The sequence below is a fragment of the Pleurodeles waltl genome, chromosome 11, assembly GCF_031143425.1.
Source record: "Pleurodeles waltl isolate 20211129_DDA chromosome 11, aPleWal1.hap1.20221129, whole genome shotgun sequence".
Lineage (NCBI taxonomy): Eukaryota > Metazoa > Chordata > Amphibia > Caudata > Salamandridae > Pleurodeles > Pleurodeles waltl.
Window position 1 is genome coordinate 804173025 of NC_090450.1, and position 18312 is coordinate 804191336.

General features: G+C 45.4%; 1 protein-coding gene across 1 annotated transcript in view; it reads right to left on the minus strand.

Annotated features, from left to right (window-relative positions):
* Positions 1-18312, minus strand: part of DTX1 (deltex E3 ubiquitin ligase 1) — a 255823-nt gene that overhangs the window by 72856 nt on the left and 164655 nt on the right. Inside the window, exon 4 of the mRNA XM_069214560.1 lies at positions 6744-6805. Within this exon, the coding sequence (XP_069070661.1) occupies positions 6744-6805 (62 nt within the window). The remainder of the gene's footprint in view (positions 1-6743; positions 6806-18312) is intronic.

Below are 18312 nucleotides of genomic sequence, written 5' to 3' on the forward strand. Positions count from 1 at the left end.
ACCACAAATATTCCTCGAGACCCTGGCATTTTTAGATATGCAGACACCTCGAATAAAGGCCTTAAAGGCATCCCATTGTGTGGCAGTTACAGTAATCGAGCCAGTATTTAGTTTGAAATACTGACTTATGGCATCTAGGAGTTCGGATTTAAATGCAGCACTGTGGAGTGCATTTTCCAGAAAGTTCTACTGATGGGGTTATATTTGGGATACAGGATGTTCAGTGAGACTCGTACGGGGGCATGATCTGAGAGGGTAGAGAGCATATGTGTTACATCAGTTAGCCAGAGCAAAGTACCCAAGAAATTACCCAGTAGTCTATACAGGCCCAGGTGCTGTGTGGTGCAAAATAAAATGTGAATCCCTTGGCATATGGGTGTTGACTGCGCCAGACTTCGGAAAGTTGATATGTTTCAATAATGTCTTGGAGTACGTGCAGGGAGCGAGGTTTTGTGAAAATGGTGGGGCCAGTGGAGTCTATGGGTGGGTGATTTTCTAAATTAAAATTTCCTCCCACCAGGATTAAATCTGTCGATGTGTGTCCTATCAGGACGGAGAGGGTTTGGTAAAATTCAGGTGAGTCAGTGTGGACGCATAAACATTTATAAGCAGCACAACTTTGCTGGACTAAATGCCGGAAACAAGCAAATATCTACCATCGCTCTCTGCAACATGATCGTGATTTGCAAATGAATTGATATACATACCTCTCTAGAATAAGAGCTGTAAAAGAAATAAAAACGGTTGTTACCCCAGGTGGATGCAAATCTGAAATCGTCTTGAGGAGGGAGTTGGGTTTCTTGGAGGAATGGCAATTTTATACCATGTCTGTTTAAGTAGGATACAACTTGCTTTCCTTACTTAGGGTTATTTAAGCCCCTGATGTTCCAGGAAATGCATGATAGGTCTAGTCCCCTGGTGACCTATGGATGATGGATCGTGTAGTTGTGATACGGAATATCCATAGGAATGTGTGAATCCCGTGTGGTATCGGTATGTATTGCTGAAATGTAGCAGCATATTGACAACAAACAACAGTAACCCTTCTGCCCATGCATAACAGTATTTCCAAGAACTTGTAAGTCCCTATGAAACATAGACATAACATAGAACCAAACATTAGGGTGTGCATCTCGAGGGGGGCGGGGGTGTCAACAGTTTGGGAGGGTGACGCCCACTTTAGTTTATTTAAGATTGATGGTGATAGCTGTTTGTATCCCAAGTTGGATATGGTATGCACGCATGATTAGGCAAGAATGCAAAACAAAAGAATATGCTGGGGGAGAGCTCCACTAGCTGTCCTGTAGAACAGATTGTTCCAATTGGACAGATCATTTATGGTTGGGGCAGTGAAAGCAGCAGGTGAACGTTTCAGAGTTTTGTGTGTGTGGAGTGGCTGTTGCTTCCAATTTGTCACTTACAGAATTGGGACCCCTCTGCAGGGTTGTCGAATATCTGATGTCGACCTTTCACCTCAATGCAGAGGCGCGCCAGATATAGCATATTGTACTTGAGGCCTTGCTTCCGAAGTGTGTTCTTGAGATTAGTGAATTTACATCTAGCCTCCTGTACAGCAAGTGTGAACTCTGGGAACAGGGATATTGTTGAGCCCTGATATTGAAGGGGGGCCCTCTCATGGGCCAGACAGAGCGCAGTGTCTCTGTCCCTGTAATTGAGGAGACCTGCTATAATCATGTGTGGTGGGGCCCAACGGAGGAGTGCAGGCCCAATGATATGTGTGCTCTTTCTACCACAAAGGTGTTGGTGAAGTCCTGGCGATTGAAAAACTCAGTAAGTAGTTTCTCCACAAAGATGTCCAGGTGACCTGTGTTGGTGGATTCTGAAATACCCATGATTTGGAGGTTATTGCATCAGGACCTGGCTTCAAGATCATCATTTTTCACCATTGCGGTTTTGAGCAGACAATCCACTTTTTCCAGTCGCTTTGCAATGTTATAGGTGTCTTCTTCCACCTACGTTCTACCCCATCTAGCTGGGTGGTATGGCAATCCAGGACTTCCCTCATATTGTCTAAATGACTGTTAAGGCTGTCAAAGAGTGCAGCACCCCAAATATTCTTGACAAATCCATCTCCATGCAGGCTCATTACTAGACTATACTCTGATATGCAAGATACGGCCCTGGTTCGTGTCCCTGGCGCTCAACAGGCTTGGGTCGATGCCCTTGGCATCCCCATTAATAAGAACCAATGGCACTTCTGCTGTGCTCAGGCCTGTGCTCTGTCGTCCAACTACCGGCTGCGCCTAGGGCACTGTAAATACTTACATATGCTTTATCGTACCCCGGAGCGGCAGCACATAACAGGCCTTCAGGAGGTTGCGCGCAGCATCCAATATTCGATGCCATGCACTCACTTCCTGCATTTGGTCTGGGACTGCCCAGGTGTGGAGGCATTCTGGAACACTGTTCTTTGTACTATTGACAAAATAGCTGATCATCACCAGGAGTGCATGCCTCAGGTTGCATTGCTCGTTATGTAAATGCGGTTCCACCAGAACAGCGAAAGCTGACTGCGCTTGTGCTACTGCAGTGCTGGCTAAGCAACAGGTGGGGATAAATTGGGGGTGCTGCCCAATACCGCAAAAGGCTGCCTTGCTCAAAGATGTGACAGCTTTCTGTGAGCTGATGCCTGTGAGATCGTGCCCCAACAACATCTGGGCCCCATTGGAGCAGTACCTGAGGGTACAGGTAGGGCAATGATGGGGGAGATGAAACCCTTATGTGCAGGCACTTGCTTAGGAGATGCTGCGCCTGTTGTGTATGGCCCCCTGTGAGTTTACGGGTAGCTGAGCGCCGCCTTAGAGCCTTTATGAATGTGACTGTGCTGTGCTGGCAGAGTCTTATCCTGCTGTGATCTTACTGAGAAGTGGATCCCCCCCTTCCCTCTCCGCCCCCCTCAACTGTACACAAATTGCTATCACCTGATGAGAACTCCCTCCACAGTGAGGCTCTTGGACTTACAAAATGATGCTGACATTTGACTACTGTTGACGGATATAGCCTATGTGTACTACTAAGATGATCTTACTTTTCTGTACTAATTTTGAAATATCAATAAAAAGAAAGTAAAAACAGGGTGTCAAAGAGGGTGTCAATTGCCTGGAGCCCAGCTCGCAGTTTTGCCATAATGCCAGATTTGGCATCTGGAGACATAGTACTGGGATTGGTCTTGAGGGGATTCTCTGTGTCAGATTCTGGGGTCTTCTGATTGGGTCAAAGGCTAGCTTCTTTTGCTTGGTTTCTCGGCACTCCATCTTTGTGCCCAGTGAGCAGTTGATACAGTGAAGTGAGTGCGCCAACCAGAACCCCCTCCACAGGCCACTGTGTATCAGCGATCTGAGCAAGCCGCCAAACATGAGCAGAGGGCACCAAATTGAGTGTTTTAATGCACAATAGTCCCCCTCAGACACTGTACCCCTGACAGATCATGAGCACGGCCAATGGAATATGTGGAGAGAAGAGTCGGTACTGCAGCTATTTATGAAGGAGCTGAGGCACATGCAATTGTGTATCTCTTTGCATCTGGTCACAGAAGTGAGCAAAGAGGGGCAGGTGCGGTAAAGCACCTCTCTTATGGAATGGAGCATAGGCAATGTGTTGTGGGAGGCCAAATTAAAGTCATTATGCAGATATTATTAGTAAATTCCGAGGTGTAGTATCAGTAACATCCTGCTTTCACAAAGGGATGCATGTCTTGCAGCTCATCAGCAGGCCCCGCCCAGTTACATCTGCTGATCCGCGTGCAGAGGGTGGATCATGGTGGCAAAGAAGGCCTGGCGGATGCAGCTGCAGTGGAAGTGCAGGAATGTAGTGTCGGCTCACGGGGTGGACAAAAGGCAGCAATGGCAGTCACTCACTGCAGACATGCCGCAGCAGCGTGATCATCACAGGGCAGGCCTCCACACAAGGCCAGGTTTGATCTGCCACTGTGCACCAATGCCACAGTACAGGGGATGCCAGACCTGCCTTTCGTCTGAATCACACCCTAGCCCCGTCCTCAGGCTTATCCGCGGCCCCTGTCACCGCATAGCCTCCAAAAGGCTGCTTCAGACCACAGTGGTCTGCCGGTCCAGCGCCGCACCCAGAGGCCCCCACAGGTCACAGATCTCACCTAATGGCGAGGGGGGATCCCCCATATGGTAAAGTGCTTGGTGCATGGCGTTAATGGCAGATGGGAGCAGATTCTGCTGCAGGAAAGGGCACACAGTCCCGGGGCTTCAATGCCATGCGGCCATCCTGGTCACAAACTTGGCCACGCCCCCCATAAATGAGGTGTTTTTAATTAACATGAACAGGTCGCAAATTATGTAATTGAGCTTTATTTGACATAAAAATGGTTTTAAAGTTGACATGACTAGGCCTCAAATTATTTTGCAGTGGAACCTTCCACATAATATGCTTTATTGTTTCCCTCTGTGCAGGGTGTGTTAAAATCTGTTCTTCAGCACTTGTAAAACACTCTTAGTTCAAGCAGTTTTACAGTCTTGTTCCTCTTGTATCTTAAATTGTTTTCTTCTTAGTATTTCTGATGTTCCTGAAGGAAGACTTGACATAATGTTGTAAAAGTTCAAGGTTAATGCTGCTTGATGGTTATACTGTGTTCCATTCATTATTTTAGTTTATTGTTCAGCAGTGTAATGCAATTTCCCCTTGGGTGTAGGTGAGGTTCTCTTATATTATACATTTTGCGAGGCTTTCTAGAGTAGCCTGTTTTATGTAATACAATTCCTACAATGGTCACTGTTTTCTGTCAATGTATCTTGATTAGCACAACTCATAGTGTCACTTCACTCCATGCCAAGGGCATTATTCTCTCCCTCTGAAACCCTATTCAACATGCTGTTTTGCGTGTTTTGGAATGTTTCCCAGAAGCTTTACCTTTTACTTAGAGAGCAAACTTCAAATTAGTGTGTGTATTCATTCTGTACTTAAAGCTTTTTCAGGGGTTTCCCTTGCCTTTAAAACTGAGCAGTCCCTATGACAATTTGCTCCTAGATTTGTTGTAAACCTTGTGCTAGACGATAATTAGTTCTGGCTAATACCAGATTAGGGCTTAGCCTCTAACACCCTATGCTAATTCACATTTGTTTGCATTTTGAGCATTTTGATTTGAACTGATTATTTTTGCCTCCTGTGATGATTCTAACCTTTTAAACATTAATGGTTCTGACGTTGAACACTGTCTGGTGTAAGTGATTTGAGTTGGTTTAACTTTATTCAGGGGTCATTATACTCTGGGAACTACATGAAGTTGGGGGAAAATAAAAAGTTGCCATAATATTCATCATTTTATATACAGTTTGGACTTGTGTACTAACTTTATGTAGTGGCACTTCCTGTGATGTCACATCCCATGGTGTCACTGATAGCGTTAATTATCAGCTACTTGCTGAATGGCTGTCCCCGCGACCCCACCAACCATACATATAGTGGATCATATGCCCATGAAGAATGCTCAACTGTATGAGAGGTGGTATGGAAACATGAGGTGGTATGGAAACGTGGTGCTTGTGATTGACACCTGCCTTGCCCCCCCACGAGTCGGAATTAGGTGTTTATTCAAGTGTTTTGGAGTTGAGCTTCTTGCAGACCATTATGGGTTTCAAGTAAGGCCCTCAAACTCTTAAACGTATGACCTTCAGCAAATGTTTTTTGTCTCCGATACCAGAACTTTTAAATAGTTCTGTGCTTTCTGCAATTTCCAGTGAGTAGTTGGAATCACAAAGCACCTCTTTTAAGCAGGTCACTCACTCACTCAGTGCATCAAAAGTTATCTTCATACATAGCAGTCGACTACCGTATGGGAATATCAGGACATTTACTGAGAGGCCAGTGCCTCAGAAGCGGTGGAAAGATTGAGTCTGAGACTGGTACGTGATAGATATATCTGACCCAGGTTTTTCAGCCTTTCTGTGGCAGTGATTGGTCTGGCAGAAAATCTCGTGCTTTCAATATCTCTCGGATTTCATCTCTGTAACCATCACAACTAAGACTACCTTCAGATGGATAATACTGGGGTGGGGTATTAAACACTTGTTTGCAGAATACACCCCCTACCTAGCTGGTCCATCCTGTGACTCTCAGGCTCCATGTCGAGCCAGGGGGCAGGCTACCATTGTGGATCCCCTTTTCTGATGGGGCCAACTGGCAGTGTTGGGCACTTTTAATACATGGTTGTCACGGGGGAACTATGGAAGATGTTCAGAGGAATCTGCATGCACAGACACTGCGATTTAAATATGTTGTTTAGACCTGTATTCATTTGTCTGCTATAGTTCAAGCCGCACCTATGCACATGGCCAGACCCTTCTAGGTGCATCTGCCTGCAGGCGTGGCCGAGAAAGCTCTGAGACAAAACTATGATGGACTAAGTGAACATTGAGGGTTTCCACATGTAAGACTCCACCAAAGTCTGTAGGAACAAGAAGGTTGTGCTTTATCTGAAACTGCCTTCACAATTCTGAGATCACATGATACCAGTGACACCTGAGATGTTTGTGTGTAAAATGGTCTCCTGGAAAATTAATTGCTCATTCTAAGAGACAGCAACGTGGTGAGGAAATAACAGGATGGGTTTTTTCTAACTATGATCACAGCAGTAAATTGAATTATGCTTGCTCTTTGTTTTTCAAGGCAAATCTTTTCGAAATTTGTCAAAGGGATTAACAATAGTATTTACCCATATTAAATGGAACAGCTATGAAAAAGGTCAGAGCTCTCACCTGCCAGGGCCGGGTGCACGGGTCCAGTGCCATTCAAGTTCTTGACTGGGAGAGCGGGAACCCTGGGGGAGAGAGATGAAAGACTGTCAGACTCAAGATGGTGCCCACGAGTGCATATCTAGATGAGTCAATAGAAGGGAAATGTGGCAATAGAAGAGAAATAAAAAACAACAGAGGGACAGCAGATGAAAAGACGGACGTAAATTAAGGAAGAAATAGAGGAGAAAAAATACGATCTGGCAGTAAGTGATACAGAAAAAATAAGAACGATGAAGAGTTACAACAGAAATAATAATGGAGAAATAAAAGACAGGTGCATAACATCGAAGGAGAGAAACGGGGAGAGAGATAGAAGCAACAGAGAAAGGGAGCAAGAACAATAGGATGAAACAATGTAAGTAAAAAAGACATAAGGACATGAAGTAACAATATTCTTTGACAGAAATAAATATTAATTTAAGCCCGCAGTTTGCTTTATGAAATACTGTTTTCAATTCAATTATTAGAAATTAATTTTTGTAAGTTCCAAGATTCTCTGTGAAATATAGAAAGCAAAGGTGGTTTACGATATCAGCAGAAATGATATTTTACAAGAATTGTGTACCTCAAAGAGGGTCCCTTTGGGGCAGTATGATTATTAATATTCTACTTTTAATCTTTACAGAACCCGGGCCTATGGAAGGGTTGAGACCTTCACATTAAATCATGTAAAAATGTATTCCCACTGTTTAAAGGGAATCTGAACACTGATCACAAACACGAAAAACGAAAAGAACAAGCTAAAAACAGGATATCCACTCTCTGTGCAACTGATGGTGTTAGCCCACATGGAGCCAGCCTACAGACGCACAACAAATCACTCTTCAAACAACAATTTATACTCAAATGCTGATTAAAAAGAATCAGTCAGGTTGCACAAAGCCCTCTATGTAAACTGCATAATATAAATGCAAATGTCACTCTAAAAATAGAATGACAAATGTGAAATTAAGGCGACAGACTGCAGCTAGAAAGACAGTATGAAAATAAAATGCTTGCCCAGCACAAAATGATTTTAAAATAAAAATGTGGGTTACGAAGAGTGTGAGAAAAGCAATATTAAAGAGTTGAGACTGTGCAATTGAAAATCCACGCAAGAAAATATGTTGTAGGCTGGCATACCTTTTCCCAAATTATGACACTGGCGGTTTGGCTCAAGCCAAACTGCCAATGTACCACTCCGTCCGCCAGGGTGGTAACCGCTGCTGGGCTGAAGACTTTGGTCTCCAGCCCGGTGGCCGTCACAATCCCACCCTCGGGATTATGACACCGCCTACTGCCATGGTTTTCGTGGCAAGCGTACCGCCACGAAAACCATGGCGGTAGGCAATATCAGTGCCAGGGAATTCCTTCCCTGACACTAATAGGGGTCTCCTCCACCCCTCTCCCCCTCTACAGAGGCCTCCTCCACCTTCCCCCCGCACATTTACACATCCACAAGCGCACACATACACACGCATCCCCACATCCACTCACCCATGCACACATACATACCCACATACTGCAACACACACCAACATACCTTGTCACACACACGCATTCATAACACATAACATACACTCACATTCAGTCATTCACGCACTCATTCAACGCGACTCACACCCGCATGCACGCATACAAAAACAGACAACCCCCCCCACACACACAACACCCCCACACACGCACACACCACCCCTCACCACCCTCTCCTGTTGGAGAACCCAACTTACCTGCTTGCAGGGGGTCCTCCGGCAGGAGACGGGACGCGGCGCTGCTGCCAGCAGCAGTGTCTGCCAGCAAAACACCACCAGGCCGTATCAATGCTCATGACACGGTCGGCGGTGTTTTGCTGGAGTAGCGCTGCTGCTGACAGCAGCGCTACTTTACCGCCGTCTGACACCATGACCGTGAGCGGTATTCCGCAAGCCTTCTGGCGGAATTCAGTCTACGGTCATAATGCGGGTAGGCAGCTGGTAGCCACGGCGACGGTATGTTGGCTGCGGTCGCTGTGGCGGTAGGCTGTCAATACCGCCAATGTTGTAATGAGGGCCTTAATGCGGTGTAAAATATAGTTTGAAAAGAGAAATAATGCACGTATGATGTAACGCCGCAAGAGTAAAGCCATCTTACTCTACGCAGGTTCCTTTTGTGCAAGACACTGACAAGAGTATTGTCAGACCCAATATAGATGAGGCAATGGCTCTACCACGCAGGAGAGGTGGGAGAGAAGAGCCAAAACACAGGAGAAATGGAACAGGGCTTCTAAACCACAAGAGGCTCAAGGTAGGACTTCTAAAACACAGGAGAGGTGGAACAGAAGATCTAACACACGGGAGATATGTGACACGGGTTTTAGCGCACAGGATACATGGGGCAGGAGATCTAAAACACAGGAAACTTGCAACAGGACATCTAGAGCATAGGATAGGTGGGACAGGAGATTAAACACAGGAAAGATGGGGCAGGAGATCTAAACCAGAGGAGAGCCACAACAGGACATCTAAAGCATCAGAGATAAGGGCCTGGAGATCTAAACCACAGGAGAACTGGGGCAGGAGCTCTACAACACAGGAGAGGTCCTACAAGAGGTCTAGAGAATGTTAATGTGGGGCTGGATATCTAGAGCACAGAAGGGGTGTAAGAGGAGTTCTGGAACACAAGCTGTGAGGCAGGAAGTACAGACTACCAGAACCACAGGAAGAAAGATCTACCATAGAGAAGCAGTGAGGCATTGTGATCGATAACTCTGGTGAGGGGTAGCTAAGATTTAGAATATATGAGAAGATGTTAGTCATTTGAAAGGACTTGTGATCTAGAACACACATGAGGAAGGATAGGGGGATAGAAGAGCTATTTCAAAACACATGGCAGGAGTTCTAGGAATGCTAGAGATAGTATATGGGATCAAGCATGTGACCTAGAACACAGAAGAGATAGTCAGTGGTTCTGGAACACTGCGCACGAAGCATGTTGAAACCTAAATGACACAAGCAACGAGGGGAGGAGATTTTTATTTTATTGCTAACGTTTTTCTAAAGCACTAACATGATGCTTTTTTGGAATGCAGTACTTCAGCATCATTATATACCCAACACATACCTATACACATGGTGTTAAAAAGCCACAGTCCTATGTCTTTTAGTTTACAGTAATCTGGCTCCCAGTGCAAGCATTGCAGAGAGCCTTGAGCCTTTCAGCCTCCGCTTGAAATGATATGCCATCATATTACTCTTAATTAGTAGAAGGAATGTAGGGCCAGTCGTACTAAATTATAAGCAGGGTGATTTCCAAAGTCACAGGGTCTGAAATCACAAAGTGGTGTTGGACCGTGTAATTAATCTTTTTCGTGGGTTCGAAACTGTTAGGAGAGGGTGTGAAACTTTAGTAACCGCTTAATTCTAATTTGCAAACCACTAAAAAGTTACTAACACCATAAAATGCGTGGTAGGTGACTCACAAAAGGGAAGTTGTCTCCGTGGGATAGATTCCCTATTAAGAATCATGTGGGGCACCCTCAGAAGAATCATGCAACCTCTGCATCTGCTCCCAAATTAGAAATACTTTTATTTATAAGCAGCACATGTCATTTTAATGGACGCGAGGTGCTTTTAAAAATGTATGGGAAAACAAATGCAAGAACTGAGTGAGGTCTGCTGTCCTGAGACCCTCATCCCTCCATTTGCAGCTATTCCTAAGGGGTCGCAAATTGTGAGATGCATTAATAATTTAATTTTGGCAGGCTGTTTTGCGACCCCACTCGCAAGTGTGCACTTTTTCATGCGACCTACTATGACATATGTTGAACTGCTTGGGTAACCATTCATTATGTGCACACCCAGGTTTGCAAGTAGGTTTTAGTATATCCGACACGAAGAGCCTCTTGGGAGAATGAAGTCATGGAGAGGGGTGGAACCTGCCTGTTATTTTACTGAAACGTGAAAGAAGAGGCCTGCCAGAAACAGATTTGCTCCTTTAATCCAATGCACTAAAAATATAAATGGCAGCATGGCACCGAACTCTTAGTGACTTGGTATAAATGTGGTATGTACACCAGGAGAGACTCTGGTCCATTACAGTAGATGCAGTATCACTGCTGTCAAACAAGTAAGATGTTCCTGCCAAGGATGGAGGCATCGCAAAGCTTTTCGCAATGAAATACACATACTTTTTGTGAAAATTACACGTAGTATATCACATGCATATCGGCATTCGGCTGCATGGAAACTACACGTGAGGTTATCTTTCGCATATAAAAGGTTCTTCAAGATACAGGTGGGAAAAGGGTTCAAGTAGAACATGTCTCCTGGCGGCAGCACATTTCAATGCTACAATTCCTTCAACTACTATTCTGCTCAAACCAGTCTGCCTCGGGTGAAAATAATGTGATGTAGCGTAACCGCACAAATAGAAAACGTATGCGAAATATGCGTAACCCAAAACAAGAAAGTTACGCAACAGTTCAGTTGAAGCTGAGCAAGGCACATCTGAATAAATGCGTTTGATGCGTGGAGTTAGAAACAAGAACCCCGACTCCGAGTAATTCTATTATCCTGAATTGAGTGCTGGCGCCGTCCAAGGAGATGTCAATCGGCCCCAGAATTGTGACTTTAAACTAGGGCAAAAATCACACAACTAGGGGTCGAGGTTAAGGATTTTGAAACGTAATCCCCCGTAGGACAAGTTAACCCACCACCCAGCTGACATTCACCACACTGTGAACGTAAAAAAAACACTGCGCTACCGAAGAACAGGGTAATATCTTTTCCTTGACCTCTTCTTGCCCTGTAAGAGCCATTTTTATGTCTTCCTCCGATAAGTGTGATTGTTTCCAAAGGCTATCGGGCAAACACTTTTATCTTTTCGGCATCTGCAATACTTCACTGAACCATTGGGGATGTCAGCTTTATCAGCTGTATCTTGCTTTTCGGCTGTGTGCCACGACCTCAATGGCTTTGAGGAATCTTAATGGCTGGAGCATCAGCTGATAAAAGCAGTGATCTTAAGACCTGACTGCTGGACAAAAGTCACCTGCATGCTGTCCTGCCTGCTACATTTCTTTGGTGGAGCCCTGCTTTTTAGGACGAAGCCGACCAGACAGTTCAGCTGCCTGGAAGCTAAAGACATCTTGGCAACATTCATTCTGATAGCTTCCCTTTGAATGCACTCTGCCCATTGCTTAACATTGGCTTTGTGTTTTCTGACTCATAATTGCTTACTTTCTGTTTGTCGGCTTTATTTGTTTTAGGCTGTCCAATTTGAGTTTATCACTCCTGTGCAGCATGACCTGTGTACTGTATTCTTCCACAAGTGCTCGCTTTCTGTAAACAGGCTTTTGTGAATTTTGTTCTAGTCTTGCCACATTTGCTGTGCATTCAAAGACGAAAGTCAAATGTCAAGCTCTGTCTTCTGATGGAGCATGGTGTTTATGTTTCCTTCTCTTATTTCAGTGAGAGGACTTGTGTGATAATCTGGGGTTGTAAAAGTAAAGGCTTTTTTCAGCACACAACAAAATGTAAATGTCTATAATAAACTGTGCAGATATTTCAGAATATATCAGAACTGGGAAAGCCAAATGAAGCACATTTTTTGTAATTCTGAAGTGTGGTGGAATACAATCAAAACAAATCAATACTCTGTTAGCTTCGCCAGCGGAGCAGAGCTCCCCGCACGCCCCTAGTTCTACATGTCCTGGTCATGAAAAACAGTGAATTTCATTTTCCACTACTGCAAGGCCTATCTCTCCCATTGGATAATATTGGAGCTGCTTATTACATTTTATAAGTATTTTAAAATGGGAAGAGATAACTCCTTCAAGTATAGTGTCCCTGGAATCAAACTTTAAAATCCTAACTTATGGTGAAGTCGGACTTTAAATTGCTAAAGTTGGCATTTTCTTGCCTTAGCCATTTGGTGCCTGTACCCTGTCCCTGTCACACAACTGGATATAGTTGTCAGTTGGGCTTTGTGTATTCCTCCTAGACAGCCACACACAAAGGGAGCTTAGGTGTGACTTGGTAGGCCATCCATGGCACAATGGGAGAGAGGAGCTGGACACAGCCTCACTTACTTCTGAATAGACCGCATCCTTTCCACACACAAAAGGCGTAACAACTCTGCACTGTCACTCCAGCCAGCTTAGAGCCAGGGAAGGGGAGGCAGGAAATTCCTTGCACTTCACAGCCACTATGTAGAAGTTTTTCCCCACTTCAAAAGCACAAATGTGTAAAAAAGATGGACCTCAGACACCACCACTTCAGAACACATCTGGCATTATGGATATTCTGCAAGGAAGTACGACTGTGCTACTGAAATGACTACCAGTCTGCTGGACTGCAACTCAGAAAAAATTCTGCCTTGCTCTGCTGATCTGCTGCCCTCATGCCTGGGGAGGAAGAACTGGACCTGCAGCCCATCTTGAATCCTGGACCCCCATGTGACTCAAAGTCTAGTCTGCTGGCCTCTTGATCTCAGCCTCATGGACATAACAGGCTCCCCAACAGCACCTGGACCAGTCTTCAGTGAATTCCTAACCCCTAAGAGGGGCTTCTCAGGTCCTGGGCCCTTGGTGTGGCTCTTGAGCTCTTTAACTCAAGCTTTTGTGCTCTTAGCACACACAACAGGCATGTTCACACAGGACTGTGCCGCCGGCATGAAAAATCAGTGTGAGCTGACACAAGTCTGTCTCTTCACACAGCAAGCATCGTCAGCCCACGTGAGGGACTTTTGGCAAAACTTGAGACGATAAACCTTCAGTGGGACTAGTCTGAGACTGTATCGGTCCCACGCTCCCACGGTAAGCCTGAACATTTGAATTTGATCCGTTCCAGAGCAAAGTTAGGTGTAGCTGGCGCTTTATGCGTTTAGGAGCTATTTTGCAGTTGATTCTTTAAAAATGCATAACTTTAGTTCTTCTGATTGGATGTGTGTTGTTAGACACTGAGGCACCCTGCCCAGCCAGACAGTTCAATGTTAACAATAGTTACCAATTTCAGCACCTCTGGAAAAAAGAGGTGTTGTCTGGGCTTGTTGACGTGAGTCGCCCTTGATATTTAGAGTTGCACAAGTTACTACGCCTGTACCTCCTGTACCAGGAGATGCTGTGTCTGGGGCCCGAAGACTCCAGTGACCTCAAACGGTTACGATTCCACGTTAAAAGTGCTCAGTGCTCTACCTTCACAAAAAGGAGGCATACCATAGGGGGTTCAGTGATCTGAGTCACCTGACCGTATGATTATTCACAAGCCAATTTCCAAGGTGGTACGTCCTCAGACAGAAGCACCTGTCTGGTGCGTGATGACCTAAATCACAGAAGACCCTCCCGGATTGTCCCACAAAAGGATGTAAATCCTGCACCCCTCTGGAAGGCACAATGTCTAGCAAACAATGACTTGGGTCGCACTAGACCATCTGATCAAACTCAGAACTTGCTTTCCATACCTCTCTGGAATGAGGCAAACTGTCTGGTACTTGATGACTTGTAGTTGCACCAGACTCGCCGATCACACACTTCGACGCAAGTTCAATCGTGCCGTACAAGGCCTAGTACAGCACAACTCAGGTTGCACCTCCACCTCCAAAGGTTACACCCAATGAACAGGGCACCGCACACAATGAGCATGCAGCTGAGGATGACATGAGAGAAATGCGACACACTCAACAATTGTGGGTCCCATGGGGTCCTGCACCTTTTGATCCTGTTCACACCAACAAGACGTTTCGGCATGCAGTGGTCCCCAGGATGAGTGGCCACTCACCTGAAGTGCGGGCAATCCTTGGCAAGCTCCACACCAGGCAATTCAGGTCTCCAGACAGAATACTTAGGCCACTCGAACGCCGCTGCTGCCAGCTGAAATCCAGCATACCAAGTAGAAGCAGCAGAGGGCATCGCTCTCCAGATATTACCGCTCACTGAAGTGAGTCCCTTTTAGGAGGTCTTTGATGTCCCTGAGACCTACTCAGAGAACAAGGGGCAAGCCAACTTGCCCTTGGAGAGTTACCCTTTCGGGATGCTACACAGCAGCAGGCAATCAGCCCCAGGCCAGTCTTTAGCAGGAAGGGGAGCACGGATTTCATCCCCGGACATTTATCCTCCTGGACACAACAGATTCCTCTGGCGGTGTGCCCACGCGGTCTAGCAGCACCAGTCCCACGTGACTGTGAAGGTTACTCTGCCTTGCAGACATTGACAACCCCTAGTTACACTAGATGATTCCTTTGATGTTGGGGGTGGTACAAAGGCTTTTTCTTTGAACTGCATATGTCTCCCCTAACTTTCCTCCCTGAGGCTCTGTAATGTAGATCTTTATCTTTAGTGGGGCCATACCCTGGCTTCCAGAGGCCGGAGTCAAAAACCTCTCTCCCAAGCTGTCTATCCAGGCCCCAAATGGCAGGCATCTGTCGTTCTGGATGCCCAATTGTTATAGCAGTCACCTGGGAAATGCACAGATGTGCTCTGCCCCCGTGACCCATAGAATGAAGCCTAATTTCCAAGGCCCTAGAACCGTTCAGCATCTATAAATGCCCACTTCCTGGAAATGGCATTTCTAGGGCATCAATGACAAAACTACCTTTACCATCAAAAGGAGTTTGTCATCCTGAGTAAAACGATACTAAACATCATGAGGTTGCTTCCCTGCAATCCACTATTGCAGTCAGACTTAATCGGACTCATTCTCCCATGTTACCTTATGGGTAGAGCAGTGCTCCTCGGTAGTGCGAACACGCATCGGTGTTCAGCACTCCCTGGACACATATGCCCTGGTGCACAGCCATACCTGCCGGGGCATGTGGGACACTTCCATTAACGCCACCACAAAGGTGCCAGTGTGCCAATACTGGCCTGTTCTATCAGGCTTACTTCCTATCTCAGATTACCTATGCGCAAATGTGCACACCCTGACAACCGGCACTTTCACACTGTGCTTCCAGTGGGAAAGTGACCAGGGCTGGTGGGTCCTTTTGCAAGAACCAGCAAAACATCCTAGAAAAAAGCAAAAAATAGAGGGGAATCACTTCCTCCACCTGTCAGGTCTAAAAGACAGGAAGAAGAGAACTGGCCAAATTAATAAAAAGATGAGGAATCAGGTGAAAATAGGTGTTGGGAGGTATTAGTTCGTGACAGTGGCAACAACTGTGTGCAATAAGGCATGTCCAATAAGGTGTCAGGAGTTACATAACATTTTTTACTCAAATCTTTTTATTACATTTGAGGAACATTTACAATATTAAAAGCAATGCCATACCATAAACTATTGATTTTAGCCTAAATATACTGCAATTGTGAACATTACTGCAGGATATGAACCAGCATTCCTGTGTTTTCCTGCAGCCTCACCAGCATTCATCTGATCTATGCATGATCCATCTGTTTAGCTTTGGAGTAAGGTACCAGTGCTACTTGACTTTTAACATGGCCTCTTTCCCTGCTGTGTTTATAGCAGTGTTGTGTTCAAGTGAATATGCCATCCCATTCTTCCTGTAAGGCAATTCCCCAAAGCTCTATCTCCTATCTTATTTTGCCATGGGACTTCCTTTATTTAGGTGTGCTAAGTAAGATATTAGATAGTTGAGATATAAGTTACATATCATTAATTTTGATTCAAAGCAATTTTCAAATTTAGTAAGGTTCCTGCAAACCAAATGTTTAAATGACAGCTTCCTTGTTGAAGCTTCACTTATTCTTATGCACCCTTTCAAGTTCCAAACATTGGAAACCTATAATATCCATGGAAGGAGAACATTTTGGGTTTCCCAGGATGGGTGACATTGGTGAAGAAATGAGGAGAGGCTGTCTGCATGTAAGCTTGTCCCATACTGGCACTGTGCCACTGTAATGGAATGGAGAGAACCCATATAGCAAGCGGCCTCCTACCTGGGATGGCACGGTGCCACCGTGGGATGAAGAGAACTCATATTGTAAACGGCCTCCTACCTGGGTGTGGCACTGTGCCATCATAATGGGATAAAGGTAACCCATATTGCTAGCACCCTCCTACCTGGGCATGGCACTGTGCCACCATAATGGGATGAAGAGAACCCATATTGTAAACAGCCTCCTACCTGGGCGTGGCACTGTGCCATCATAATGGGATAAAGGTAACCAATATTGCAAGCACCCTCCTACCTGGGCATGGCACTGTGCCACCATAACGGAATGAAGAGAGCCCATATTGCAAGCACCCTCTTACCTGGGCATGGCATTGTGCCATCATAATGGGATAAAGGTAACCAATATTGCAAGCACCCTCCTACCTGGGCATGGCACTGTGCCACCATAACGGAATGAAGAGAGCCCATATTGCAAGCACCCTCTTACCTGGGCATGACATTGTGCCACCGTAATGGGATGGCGAGAACCCATACTGCAAACAGCCTCCTACTTGGGCATGGCACTGTGCTACTGTAAAGGGATAACGAGAGCACATATTACAAGCAGCCTCCTTCCTTGGCATGGCATTATGCCACAAAAATGGGATGAAGAGAACCCATATTGCAAGCAGCCTCACTGTGCCACCATAACGGGATGAAGAGAGCCCATATTGCAAGCAGACTCCTACTTGGGCATGACACTGTGCCACCATAATGGGATGAAGAGAGCCCATATTGCAAGCAGACTCCTTTCTGGGCCACCATAATGGGATGAAGAGAACCCACCCATATTGCAAATTGCCTGCTACCTGGGCATGCCCGTTGCCCTAGGGCACAGCAGACTGCGTGTGGCTGGGCTACCAGTTGTGTGTTGTTTGCTTACTAATAAAACCTTCATTACACATGGAGGAGGGGTGGTCTAGTGCCTAACCTGCAGAAGGGACTCGAACATCAACCGGCACCTGACCAAAACAACCAATCTTTTCTCCTCACTGCGTCTGAAATGTTAATATTTTAATGTACATGAGCATGATGCCGCGGTATAGAGAGATGCCGTCCTACCTACTGACACAGAGAGGCAGGTAAACAAAGAAAGAAAGGCTGGAGCGCGTGCAATATTTAAGTATTTAAACAGCAGGCACCGTTTGCAATTCGTTCATACCCATTGGCTCACTTGTCTTCATAAATGATAAATATAGGGTTAAGGAGCCCCTGCCCTAATACCGCAGGGTGTGAAGAGGAAGACGACTACTACTGTACTCCAAACAACTCAAAAGAACTGCAACACATCTAGATAAACGCAATGATATTTGAACTAATTATACCCGTAATAATATCCTAATGGTTAGTGTAACTCATTAATACCTTTTTCAAGGCATCTGGACAAAATTATTTGATGTCTATGAATAAATAAACCTGTGGTAAAACAAGTGCTTTATGGATCATGTTTAGTTCTTGGGAATATTGTGCAGAGCAATGAAAAGGAAGGTGGCCTGGTGAACAGAACAGAGTAGGAGTTTGCACAGCAATTTTTAGGTCGAGCGCAAGTGCTCTGACGTGTTGTAATCAATCTGTGGGCTTTTAACCACGCCCACCGCACGCCCATCACTATCACTTGTTCATGGGCTCGTCTTTCAAAAATCCTTTGTCATCATCAGTAAATGCTTTCGTTTGTCCCTCCTAG